Below are 13,049 nucleotides of genomic sequence, written 5' to 3' on the forward strand. Positions count from 1 at the left end.
ATTTTAGCTTACTTGTTTTAAAGATGTTCAAAATCAGTGAGGAAGAAAGTGACCTGGTGAAAGAACTCAGTTATACACATGCCATCTGCTGAGGGGTGGTATAAATGGATTGCTTGTGATTTATTCGGATTACCCGAGCTGTATCCTCATGGCTCCAGTTTTCCCAAAGCTTGCTGGTGTCACCTGAGAGCGTTTGCTTGATACTCAACAGTTCCAAGCTGAATTCCGAATTGTAATCGCATTGGCTTTGTGACCATGCATGGAGTTTCTTCCATCCTACAGTCAGAGAGATTTCGCAACTAACGCTGCAGGCGCTCCTTTCGGCCAGGTTTTCTTCTCAAAGTCTGAAAATGAGCCTTTTACTGTGCATAGCCCCGGGCTCCCGTGCCCTGTTCCGAATTAGAGACCAGGTGATAAGTCTGTGAGCCAACTCTCCGAGCCAGTCCCCGAGCCCACCCAACAGGGGTAAGGCCACCTCGGTGCTTCCTCGCCAGTTGTCTGTTGTCTCCGTCTCATGCTTACGGAGCTCAAGTGCGCAGGCGCGTAGCATCCTTCTGCCGGTCAATAGCAGGAGCCCCGCGGGAGGCTGTGACGTCAGCAGCCGCTGCGCCCAGTCGCTGAGGAGGCTGAGCCAGGGAGAGCTGAGGATGGAGTGAGGACCACAGCTCTGCCTAGCAGCATCCCGCAGCATCAGCAAGCAGCATCAGCAGCATCCGGCGTCGCACACGGAGCCAAACGCAGCCAGCAGCGGGCTGCGCAGAGCTATGGAGCTCAAGAAATCCATTTCGGGTGGCATGGAGGCGGACAAGCCCTACCGGCGCTACGGGGCAGTGGAGGAGACCGAGTGGACGGCTGGGGGGCTGGGGCGAAGTGAGTACTCTGGGAATCTGTGTGTATGGGTGGCTGCTACATAGGCGTGTTTGGGCGGCGGGGCCAAGTGAGGGACCGGGAGATACCACAAGATGTATGTGTGGCTGCATGTCTATATATCAGCTGGGTTACTCTAGAAAAATGTGCACGAGGTTTGTGTTGAGTAAATACTGACGACTATCTGGAGGTTGAATAATGAAAGGAGTATTGGTAATAATAGACGCGAGTAGTAGTGGGCATTCTGCAACGCAGGGACGTGCGAGTGCTCTGGGACATTCGACTGAAGTACTGTGGGGCAGCCCAGCAGTATTGATGGGTATTAAAATGCAGACCAACTAGTATTCAAGAGTAAAGTATCCTGTGTGCAGTGGAGCTGAGTTTTGAGAGCTCAAGGTGTCTTTGGGAAAACTGGTGCATACTTCAAGCACGGGTACTCCGGAGTATTCATCAGATTGAGAAGACACGAGTACTGTCAGGAGTATGCAGTGAGGAGACATGAGAACTGGTATGGATTCTGGATTGTCAGGTAGTTTGTTTTGATAGATGGACAGGGCAGTAATAAATAAATGAGGATCGAGTGCTTCCCTTGTGTCTGAAATGGGGAGAGTACTGCTCTGTTGGGGGGGGTAAATATGAAGACTGAAGATGATGTGGGGGATCAGGAGAAGTGGGGTTGAGCGGTGTGGTGTGTATGTTGATGGCCTGGGCAGAAGCTCATACGTGTGGGTGTTTCACTCCATGGGAAGTGTCAATTTCTTGGTTGATGGAGTAAGTGGCACTGGGTCCCGTGGTCCTGGAATGGGTACTCATTAGATGGGGAAGGATGTAAGGAATCGAGCACTGGGGGCATCTCTGAGGGGTATTCTGTAGGATTAGTAGGAATTATTGGAGTATTATTTGAGGGAGTATGGAGTATCTGGTACTGGATAAAGCAAACATTGCAAGATGTGTGATGGATTAAGCGAGCATGGTGAATTACTGAGGAGTAGTCTGTGTGGTTACTGATTTGTCATTTTTGGAGTATTATTTGAGGGATTGTTGAGTAATTAGTACAGGGGCCCTGTAGTACTGGGTAGAGTAAACATTAGATGATGGGGAGATGTAAAGCGAGCACCGGGGCATTTCTGAGGTGTATTCTATGTGGTTATTAGTCATTATTGGAGGATTCATTCAGGGGTTATGTAATAAATGGCACTGGGGTTGTGGCACTGGATAAAGGAATTATTATAAAATGGGGATGGAAGAAGCAAGCATTGGTTCAATACTGATGTGTACTCTGTGTGATTATTGATTAGAAATTGGTACTTGGCCCCGGATGGAAGATGCGAGCATTGGGGCATTACTGAGATGTAGCTGATGTGGTTTTTGGTTAGTAATTATTGGAGGATTATTTGAGAGATTAAGGGTTAATTGGATCTGGGTCCCTGTGTTACTGAGAAAATGAAGCATTAGAGGTGGGGGGGAGGTGGAATAGGTGTGTTTTGGAGAATGACTGAGGGTATTCCATGTTGTTTTGATTAGTAGTTCCAGGACTATTTAAGGCCTTGTGAAGAAGGTGGTGCTGGGTTGTGCAGTACTGGAAAAAGTACTAATTAAATGATTGGCGGGTGAAAGTACAGGATGGATATCTGCCTGGTATCAGTATATGTATGGATTTACAGAATGAATATATTCTTGAATTCAGTGCTATGTAGGTACAAAACAGGGAAAATCTGGGAGCAAATAATATATAAGGACAAGAAGTGCAAGTAACAGATGAACATTTTTGTTAGTGTAGCCATATGCAAATGTAGACTGGATATATTCTTAGAGGTAAGCCCATATAAGTACAGGGTGGACGTGTTCTGTAGAGTCAGTGGTAAGTACAGATGGTTATGTTCTGTCAATTTGTGAGTATGTGAGCATTTGATGAGTATAGTTTGGAAAGTTGAGTCTAGGAAGGAACATTATCAGACAGATCAGATATATTCTGGGGAGTCAGACACATGCAAAAATAGGGTAAAAATATCCTGGGACTGTGAGATTGTAAGGGATTCCGTCAACAAATGGTGACAGGGTAGACAAGGTTCACAGAATATTGGGAACAGATCTGCCCTACGTCATACAGAGACAGCAGCGAAAAGGGAGCCTATAGGAAAGCTCCGCACAAGGTAACAAAAAGCCAAAGTTCAGAAAGAACAGGCATTCCAGAGGCAATTCAGCATTCGGAATAACTAACACCCAGGATGTGCAAGACATGCATAGAATTACATTACCAATAAATGGAATGGGGCGGCGGGGGGTAAAGCATGTGGGAGCTTCTCACTGTAAGACTGAAACTCGGGTAGTTCCTTGCCTACAATTGCTGTTATAGACACTGATTGCTACATGCAAGGGCAGGTTCTGTGGAGCTGATACCTTTGGTGATGTTATAAAAATACATATAGATAATACTCACAATGGATGAGACAATACTCACAATGGATGAGAAACACCAACTAGGATGTTGGGTATGCCCATAAATCTGGTGATCTCACCGGAGCAGAGCACGCAAGGCGGTAACAGCAAGGGTGAAGAACTAAAATACACGGCCATCATAGACAAGGAACTAGAGAGAAGGAATGTTTCACAGGAAAGAAGGGAAAAACAAGGGTAAACAAGGCAGAAAGTAAGTAAACAAACATCTTAGAAAACTGAAAGCTAAGGCCGGTGGAATAAGAAGGTCGCTGGGAAAAAGGTAACTACAGAAAGAGTGAATGTTCAATGATCAAGGATGCACAAAAATTGTGTTAGCTCAGGAATCAAGGAAGCACTACACATAGGGGTCCATTAGGATGGCGGGCGGACACCCTAGCGGTACTGGGACCGGCCGCCACCGTGGCGGTCCCATCCCGCATATACAACATTGTGGCAGGCAGTGCTGTGAGCAGCACCCGCCACAATGTTGTAAATGCATGTTGTGCATTGGCATGCACAACGTGACAGGCACCGCGCACTGCCTGCCACCTTGTGTATGCCAATGTAGGCGGGTACCATGGGTGCGCCCCAAGTGCAGCCCCCTACCCCCCAACCCCCTCGGGGGCCCACAACGGTCCTCCAAAGCGATTCCCGCATGCCTTTCCATGGCGGAGTCTCCGCCATGGAAAGGCATGAAACCGCCAACATCCTATTATGGATAGCGGTGCCTGCAAGGCGACGCCACCATATTGTGGGCCTTTTCCGCCCCGTAGGCAATCGTGACGATTGCCTACTGGTGGAAAAGCGGTGGACGGTCTTTCCATCCGCCGCGTTACCCCCGCCATGCTGATGTGGCGGTGGTAACAGGCCGTCCGGCGGGGTGTTTTGGCTGGCGGATCGCCACAGCCGGTCGGGCGGTGCTGATCCGCCCGCCATGCTAATGACACCCATAGTGTTGTTTCAAGCAACAAGGCTAAGCTAAGGCTCAGAAATGTTCTGGAAAAAAAAGTTGTAGAGTCGAGAAATAGGGTCAGTCAAACAGGAGCAGTGCTACAAAGATCAAACGCTGGACTGAAGCACACCCGGGCTTAAAGGAGCTCACTCTGATCACACGCCTCAGCTGTGATCATGCTAGCACTTGCCAGCCACAGCTGTTCTGAATTTCTCCATTTATCCTTGGCCTGCATGGGTGAAGAGAAAGAGGTGAGTATGGAATTCCAGGCATTGGAGTTTTTAACAAGAACAGCAGACTGGTTTCCACAAGAGCCAGTGTGGATCTGGAATGATTAGGAATTGTTATAATAGTGTCTGAGAAGCTGGCAGTCAGTATGGGTAAAGCACAAGGTCCAGAAGCTTATTTGAACACTGGAAAGTCCCACAGGTAGGCCCCCTGGTGGTAGGTGCAAGAGAGCAAGAAGTAAATTATGAAATGGGAATAAAAGTTACATATATTTAGGGAAATCCTGGATAAGTATGTACAGTGTGGATATGGTCTTTGAGTTGGGATATGTAATTTAAGGATTGAATATATTCTCGGGAGATAAATATATGTAAATAAAGACAATATATTCTTTGAATTGTGATACCTAACTAACAGACAGATGTGTTCTGGGGGTCATGGTTATGAATGTACAGAACAAACATACTTTGGATATGCAGGATATGTAAGTACATGATAGATACATTGTAGGAGTCACAAATATGTAAGTACAGAATCATTGTATTCGGGGTCATTTAAGTGTATGTAAGGGTACTATGGATTCAGTAGGGTGGTCAAGCAGGTGCAGATGTAGCTGCAAAGATAGGTATCTGAGACTTGTAAGTCATTGGTTTGAACCACAGAAATGTTAACCAAGCTTTTTATCCTTACATCATCGATAATTTAAGTCCATTAGACCGATTGATTATAACATCTATTATTAAGTCAAATGTGCAAAATGTTGATCTGAAACTGGTTGTAATAATATATATTCTGTAACATCAGTTGTATGTCACTTTAGAGTGAAAGCATTCTGGGAATTGAGGATACATGATGGATATATTTAACAGAACCAATAATAAGCAAAGGACAGAATTATTCTGGGTATTTGTAAATATAAGTGCTTATTGATATATTCTGAGGAGTTCAGGAAAAGTAAAAACCTCATAGATCTACTTTCAGAGCCTTAAAAATGTAAAGACTGGAGGGCATCGGGGTAAGTAAAGGATGGCTATTTTATGGATGCGAGGGACATGTAAAATAAGGGCAAGTATATGCCATGGAGTAAGGCTATGTAAATATATGATGGCTATATTACATAAGTCAAGGATATGCAAATATTGGATGAATGCATTTCGGGGAGTCAGGAATATGTATTTACAGGATGGAATTATTGTGGAAGTTGAGATGTGCTTCTGCGAAGTTGGGTATAAATTATTGCAGGATGGATTTTTTATGAGGGGCAGGAATACAGAAGCATGGGGCCAGAAGTACTCAGATTTTTTGTGCTCTCAAATGGCCCAATTCGCAAAAGTGAGCCATTTGCAACTGCAAAAATTCATTTTGCAATATAACAAACAAAAAATGTGATTCAGTAAAATGTTCCCGAGCAGCAATTTGTGTTTGCGAGCACCTGCCCAAGCTCCATTTGGAAGGAGTCTGTTTAGGGCGCCCCTTCCATATATGGATTCTCCATGGGATGTATTAATGTTTTACCCAACGAAATCCAGTTGTAGAACATTAATATTTCAACTGCTACACAAAGGTAGTGGTAACACATTTGCAAATGTGAATGTTGACAAAAACATTTTTTAAGAGTAGGCAGTAGTCTCATGGACTGGTTCTATGTAGGTTGTGAGAGAGCGCAGCAACAGAAGAACATACCACACTTGCTAGTCAAGAATTATCATTTCACAAGAAAGATCCTAACCTATTGAAATATTGCTTAGTGTCCCGGTGCTTATCAAGAGATGTGAACTTCACATCAAGAATAGTTTGGTTTGGTCCTGATGATGACCCAAAAAAAAGATAAATGTGATGAAACAGGTTTGCAAAATCGGTTCATTTGCTATTAAGTAATATCTATATCTATATATATCTATATCTATATATATCAAAAAAAATACTGAGGCAAGTGTAGTTGAATTAAGAATTCGTCTTTATCCTTCAGTCATGGTTTTCCATCTAACCTCATTCTGAAAAGTAACCGGTAATATGAAGAGTATTCCACTCGGTGTGTATTATACTGCTTACATGTTCTCGAAGATGATATAAATATAATTGTATCTATGATGTCAATTTGGTTTTTGCTCTTTTATTTATGTTGGTATGTTTATTGCTGCATAAGAACAGATTTGCACTGTACAATTTAAATAATTTAATTCAGTGCTTTGTCGGGAGATATGCATTTTTATTAAATTTTGATTAGCCAGCTGGCCTCTCTCCTTGGTGTGCAGCAGTAAAACATTGTCAAACAAACATTATCAACCTTATTTCTAAATCTTTGCAAAGGCAAGTCTAAAAAAATCTTTTCTTTGCTTCTTTTGTTAGTTGAAGAGCGATCCCTTCAGAGATGCCAAGCAAAATAGTAGAGTCATATATTCTACAGGGGAAACAACCTTTACAACACAGTCATTACAACGCACTACCTTTACAACACAGTCATTACAACACAACATCGTTTACATCGCATGCCATTACAACGCAGCCATTACATCGTATGTCACTACAACGCATGTCATTACAACGCATGTCACTACAACGCATGCCATGACAACGCATTATAAGGTAAGTAATGGGAAATAGTAATTTTTACCCCTACACTATCCAACACTTACCCTACTGTTGCACTCACCGGAGTGGGAATAGTAATTTTTACCCCTACACTATCCAATACTTACCCTACTGTTGCACTCACTGGAGTGGGAATAGTAATTTTTACCCCAACACTATCCAACACTTACCGTACTGTTGCCCTAAAAGTAATATGCGTTGTAATGGTATGCGTTGTAATGGTATGCGTTGTAATGAAATGCGTTGTAAATGTAGTTTCTAAAAATGCGTTGTGTTATGGCATGCAATGTAAAATCAATGCTTTGTAATGGATGTTGCCATGTAAAAACTGCGTTGTAAAGGCATGTGTTGTAAATGTTTGCATTGTAATGTCATGCATTCGTTCTATAGTATGTGTCACTTTAAATGTGAGACTATTCTAATTTCATGAGAAGGATATAGTTGAAATGTTTTTAGAGTCGGGAAAATACTATTTACACCCTAGTGATATAGAGAGTAAAGAAAATGGGAAACAAGTAATGCAACGGCAGCAGGACAGAAGCATATTTACATCCAACCACCTTTATGCATGGGATTATGGTACAAGGTAATGCACTTTACACCACAAGCAGTTCATGCTGTTCCACCCTGATACCACACACAACCTACACATAAGAAACTTCTCATGCACGTGGCTTCACAATCTGCTTTCCACTTCAGTGGTCTACTCCCTCAAATACCCTTCCTTCCCTCTCCTTCTTCAAGTGCATGGTCTATAACTACTCCCCCTTAGAAGATGAGGAACCAACTCTCTACACTATGTTAAAATGTTTATCTACAACACATCTCTTGGTAGAACATAAACTCAACACTCTTCATCCCTCTTCACAGAACACACTGTTTACCCTCGTTGTAATATATTTAACTTGCAGGTTGGTTGTACTATTTTCTGTCAATATGAAGCCTGCTTCAGTTCTTGGCTGTTTTCCCCCTTTCCTTCGCTCTAGAAGGGTAGCCTCCACATTGATACTTAAATCTGATTAGGCCTGAACGTCTGCATTCCCTCTGCTTGGCGCATTGCTTCTTGCTTCCTCCATAAATCCCTTGCTCCCTAGCAGCAGTTTGCTGATGAAGCTAGACCATCGAGTTAGTTCTGCCTCAATTCTCAAAGAACTGTTGACTTTGAATGAACATCCCTAAGAACTTTTTTGTTTGATGGAGGCATGCCATTTAAGTTTGCAGACACCCCAGTTTGGTGAGCTTTTGGCCATTGTATGTACCAAAGTGCATTCTTTCCACTTTGGTATTTTCTGAAAAGACTCCTGATTTTTACTCAATTGCTCCAATCTCCTAGTTGGACTAATGGCCAACTCTGTAAATTACAGTATCTTGTTTTCTTCTACGATGATCTCTTTGTTAGGTTGAACAGTTCCTCATATTCCTTTCGTAACTGTCCATTGATATACAATGCTCAGAAGCCTTTAATGTCGAATTTATACAGTGTAAAACCAAAGCAATAGCTGCGTAGATTCATAAATAAGCAAAGCAAATAAGTAATAAATATGTAAAATAAATATTCTTGCACAGTTTAGTATGCTTCTATATCTTAACCGAGGCCATTTACATCTCTGGAGACACTTGTCGATGCCAGTGAGATCCTTGGTATCCTAAATAGGAAATATTTCACTCGTGCTGGATTTGTCCTGGATGACAGTCTCTTAGTTTTAAGTTTAAATACTCCACTCAGAGTGGGACAACAGATTACACAAATGTACCTGTGGGTACAAAAGCTCTGATATAAGCCTAATTCATTCAGTAATTACCCATAACCTTCCCTTCTCATTTCCCTTCCTTATTTTGGGTAAGCTCTGTCTACTCTAGCCACCATTTCAATACATTCAGGCATCCTTGCCTCTATTTGCCAGATGGTTATGTGTGAAAATATTGAGTACATAAATGTTGTGGTGCCAACAAAGTTTGGCCTAAATAGCGAGAACAGAATATCATGAAGTTAAGTGCACATAGTTAAATTGAGATTTAATATTCTTAATTCTACTGCACAGCTTGACAATATATATATTATCAACGTACATATATATGGAGTTAGGATTAATAAATCTATATTACCTACATATACTTACGGTAACAATATTTTGGTTGACAAGATTTTGACTATAATATTTTTGCACCATAATATCTAAAACTCAATATTCCTGTGGCATACTTTATCGGACAATCTTCTTATCCTTAGCTTTCCTCTCCCTCGCCTCCTCCATTATAATCATGAGCCCAATCTTCTCTCCTCCATTTTTGGGTAAATTCTGACGAATCTAGTTCCCTCTGAGATACTCCCAGACACCCTCTACTCTAATTTCAGGTCCTCCGCTTCCTTATCCTTTATGCCTAATCGCAATGCCCCGTATATTTCTCTATTTCCTTCGTTCTCTCTCTCTCTCTTATCATTATCTTCAAATCTTTGGTTTTTCATTACCTCCCAACTGGTGAGGTTAGGCCTGACTGAATAATGTTTCATTCTTCAAAATCCAACCGATTTGCTTAGTTTAGTCATTGCTTTTAGATTCATATGAAACTCTTCATTGTAAACACCAATCTAGGTAAATTCAGTTGATCTGTATTTATCCACTCACACATGCTACCAACAAGGTTACTAGCCCATGCAGTAATGATGTACAAATCTAGATTGCCCAGCAACTTCTTGAGTGGAACCCATTACGCTACGATGATGCCTGGCAGACTACATTGCATAAGTTAAGTTTTATTTCAATAGTAATCATGCAGTATACTTTGATCTTTTCTTTATTCTTGGCTTCGGTCGGTAAAGCTTTTAAAGTTCAGTGTCGAATAGCCATTGATTTACAAAAGCATATTTAAACTCTAATCCTAGTGCATTGTGGGACTTCACGCCTTTTCATCAGGGAGTTAAGGTGATCTTGCAGTGCAGACCACTTCAATGTCAAAGTTCTGCCCGGTAAATTTGTGCAAAATGGAGAGTCCAGTCTCCTCAGGTGGCGTGCTGCAGCCATCATTTAACAAATTATTCAAGGGTTTTGCTTTAATTCCATGCTTTTTACAGAGACTGCTGTCAAATTCTCTAATTATTGTGACTTGACAATATTCCTATTATATGAGAATGATAGTTCTTTGGAAGGAGTTGTCATGAGCCACCATGTTGTTTTTAGAGTTCAGCATACTGACTCCCAACATAAAAATGGGAAATCAATAAATACATGAAAATTGGACTGCGGGTACAACATGCACATTAGTAGCCCTGAAGCTATCTCACAGGACACAGCAGGGATCATTCTCACGGTAGCTCTAAATGGTTCCAAAATTATCTGTTAGATAAAGAAGTTGTGCTACTAATTCTGAGATAGATCTTCCACAAGACCTTCCACCATTTTTCATTCTTATGAATTTATTGTTAGCATATAACATTTTGGAGATGGGCGAGATAAGCCTTGGTGTAACTCTGCCTATGAAACCCAGACCAGCACCCCATGAGGATCTCAGTTTGTGGTAGTCACTAAACCTGTTCTGCCTTATAGTACTCTTGGCTGCCCTTGCTCCCGACACTAGGATGATTTTATTTTGCTTTCTGGAATGCAAATGTGAGATGCATAGTGAACTGTCTTTTGTGGCGGTGTGATACATACGTGAAAAACGGTGACATTTTCTTTCTTGGTTCCAGGTGGTGTGTAGTGGCTCGTGGTAGTTCATTTTACCTTCCGCGGGACACAAAGTTCTGCCATTCAGACAACTTTCGTAAAAAAAGAGGAGAATTCCTTCCGGTGCTTAATTTGTAAAATATTAAGTGCCAGGGCTCTGACCAGGAGGCCACTGCAGCTTGCAGCACACATCGCCCTTGTCATCGCTGCCAAAGCAACCACTAACCATCTCTCGCGCATGTAAATGACATTGACAAATCCAATAGCTCTCGTTTTTCCATAGCATTTAGCATTGTTTTGGGCTTTGCCAACGACTGTTGCTGATGCTGAACAGCATTAGTAAAAAAGAAAAGCCAGAATGCCCACTGCAACATGATGATGTATGTGTACTTCTAGTGTAAGTGATGCCACTGCAGTGCAGGCACTGGCATTCTGTGCACCAACATTATTGGCGAACAGATATTTGTAGGATATGTTAGATACTCATGTAGTACACCACTCCTGGTAGTTGATGCTTGCTTATGTGCCTGGATTGTACGGCGTGGTTAGTTGGGATGATCCGTTAGACCAGCGGGCCGAGCCGGCAAACTACCAACACTCCTGGCAAGTTATCAATGCTCCTGGCAAGTTATCCTATGGAGATGTCTATATGGCACAATTAAGTGTAGTAAAACTTTACTGAATATATCCAACCATCTGTAGATACATTATGCGAATTGATCTTAATAAGATTATAGTGTCCGATGCAGATATGTATTTACATGTGGAAGCTGAATACACGCAGTTATTTTATTCAAAGCTGGAAGTGGATTGTTAATTCCTGATCTCTTGGATGTCTATATCACTGCAGACTCTTGTGGGTTTATGTACCTCCCAATGCAATACCCTCTTGGGGTGGGGTTCTCCGACAGTCAGAGTTTACACCAATGGCATGCTTTGTGTCTCTTTGTGGATTGAGAGATGTTTGTCACATCTGTTTCGTCAGCCACACCAAGACCATGAAGCTATGGTCCATCCCTTTCAATCAATCAATCGATCAATTGATCGATCAATCAATCAAGATTTGTGGAGCGTGGCTGCTTCACCCATGAGGGTCTCGAGGCGCTGTTGGTAAATTCTGCCTATACTGCCATGTCTTGAGGTCCTTCCTGAATTGCTGGAGTGATGGTTAGGCTCTGAGGTGCAGGGGGAAGCCGTTTGAGGTTTTGGCTGCCAGATGGCCAGTTGTCAGGCAAATGTGACAGGTGGCGGGTGGGGCGCGGGATCTGGATCTGAGTTTCCTGGTGGGCTGGTGGAAGGTCATGCATTTTTTGAGGTACTCAGGTCCTTCGTTGTGTATTGCCTTGTTTGCGTGGGTGAGTAGCTTGTACCAGCATCTCTTCATGACTGGTAGCCAGTGGAGGTTCCGGAGGTGAGGCGTTATGTGCATCCGTCTTTCAAGGTGTATGTTTTGTGCTTGAGCTGTTTTCTGTCCCTTGTGTGTACGTGTAGCATTTTTGGTGTTGCAGATGGGTCATAGACGATTCTTTTAGGTCAAAGACTGTATAGGTAAAGATGCCAAAATCCGGCTGCCTTATGTTTTTTACTAAGAAATGAACCTAACCCACAAGAACAGTTGGAATTTCAAAGTCCACACACCAGGTCCTTTAGACAGAGGTGTTCGCTCATAGCTCCCTTCTCAGAGAACCAAGCCAACACTGGGGAAGATGTTTTAACAAGCATTTCATATAATAACAAATAAGCAGATAGAATAATGTATCCATGTACATCCGGAAGTGGAAGGACTGCTATTAAAAAAAAAACAGAATGCCTCCTGTTTAGGCTAATGTTGCAATGACTAGTTTCTTGTTAGTGCACAGTCACAACTCAGAGATAAATTCTGCTTTGCCTTGATCCACACTCTCGGGAAGGGCAGCCGTGTGACTCAGCACCACAGCCCAAGGTCTGCGTCGTGTCTCGTCCACATATATGCAGTGTAGACTTATGTAGACAAAACATTGGCAACTGTCCATTCGAGAAACTTGTTGTTCAAGAACCACCCAGGCCCTTCGCTGTGCATTATGTGTTGCACACTGCCTGCATTCTGGTTCCTTCTTAGAGAAAGTAAGGGTTAGTTCTCAAGAAGTGTCTGGTCAAAATAACACATGATTCGGCACCTGCATGTTCACACTCTACAAAACCTTACTGTTGACAATATGAACACTTATTTATGACCAGGCCTGCACTTCTGCTGCTATGAGGGAACATCTTATCTAAAGAATGTTGGATTCTCATATCAAGGCACATCTCTACTTTGATTTTTGCGT

At 42.4% G+C, this 13,049-nt stretch overlaps 1 protein-coding gene across 1 annotated transcript in view; it reads left to right on the plus strand.

Moving 5' to 3' along the window:
* Nucleotides 1-630: 630 nt before the first annotated feature.
* BMERB1 (bMERB domain containing 1) overlaps nt 631-13,049 on the plus strand; it is a 646,278-nt gene continuing 633,859 nt past the window's right edge. Inside the window, exon 1 of the mRNA XM_085632069.1 lies at nt 631-870. Within this exon, the coding sequence (XP_085488195.1) occupies nt 765-870 (106 nt within the window). The 5' untranslated portion in view covers nt 631-764. The remainder of the gene's footprint in view (nt 871-13,049) is intronic.

The sequence above is a fragment of the Triturus cristatus genome, chromosome 10 (genome assembly GCF_964204655.1).
Source record: "Triturus cristatus chromosome 10, aTriCri1.1, whole genome shotgun sequence".
Lineage (NCBI taxonomy): Eukaryota > Metazoa > Chordata > Amphibia > Caudata > Salamandridae > Triturus > Triturus cristatus.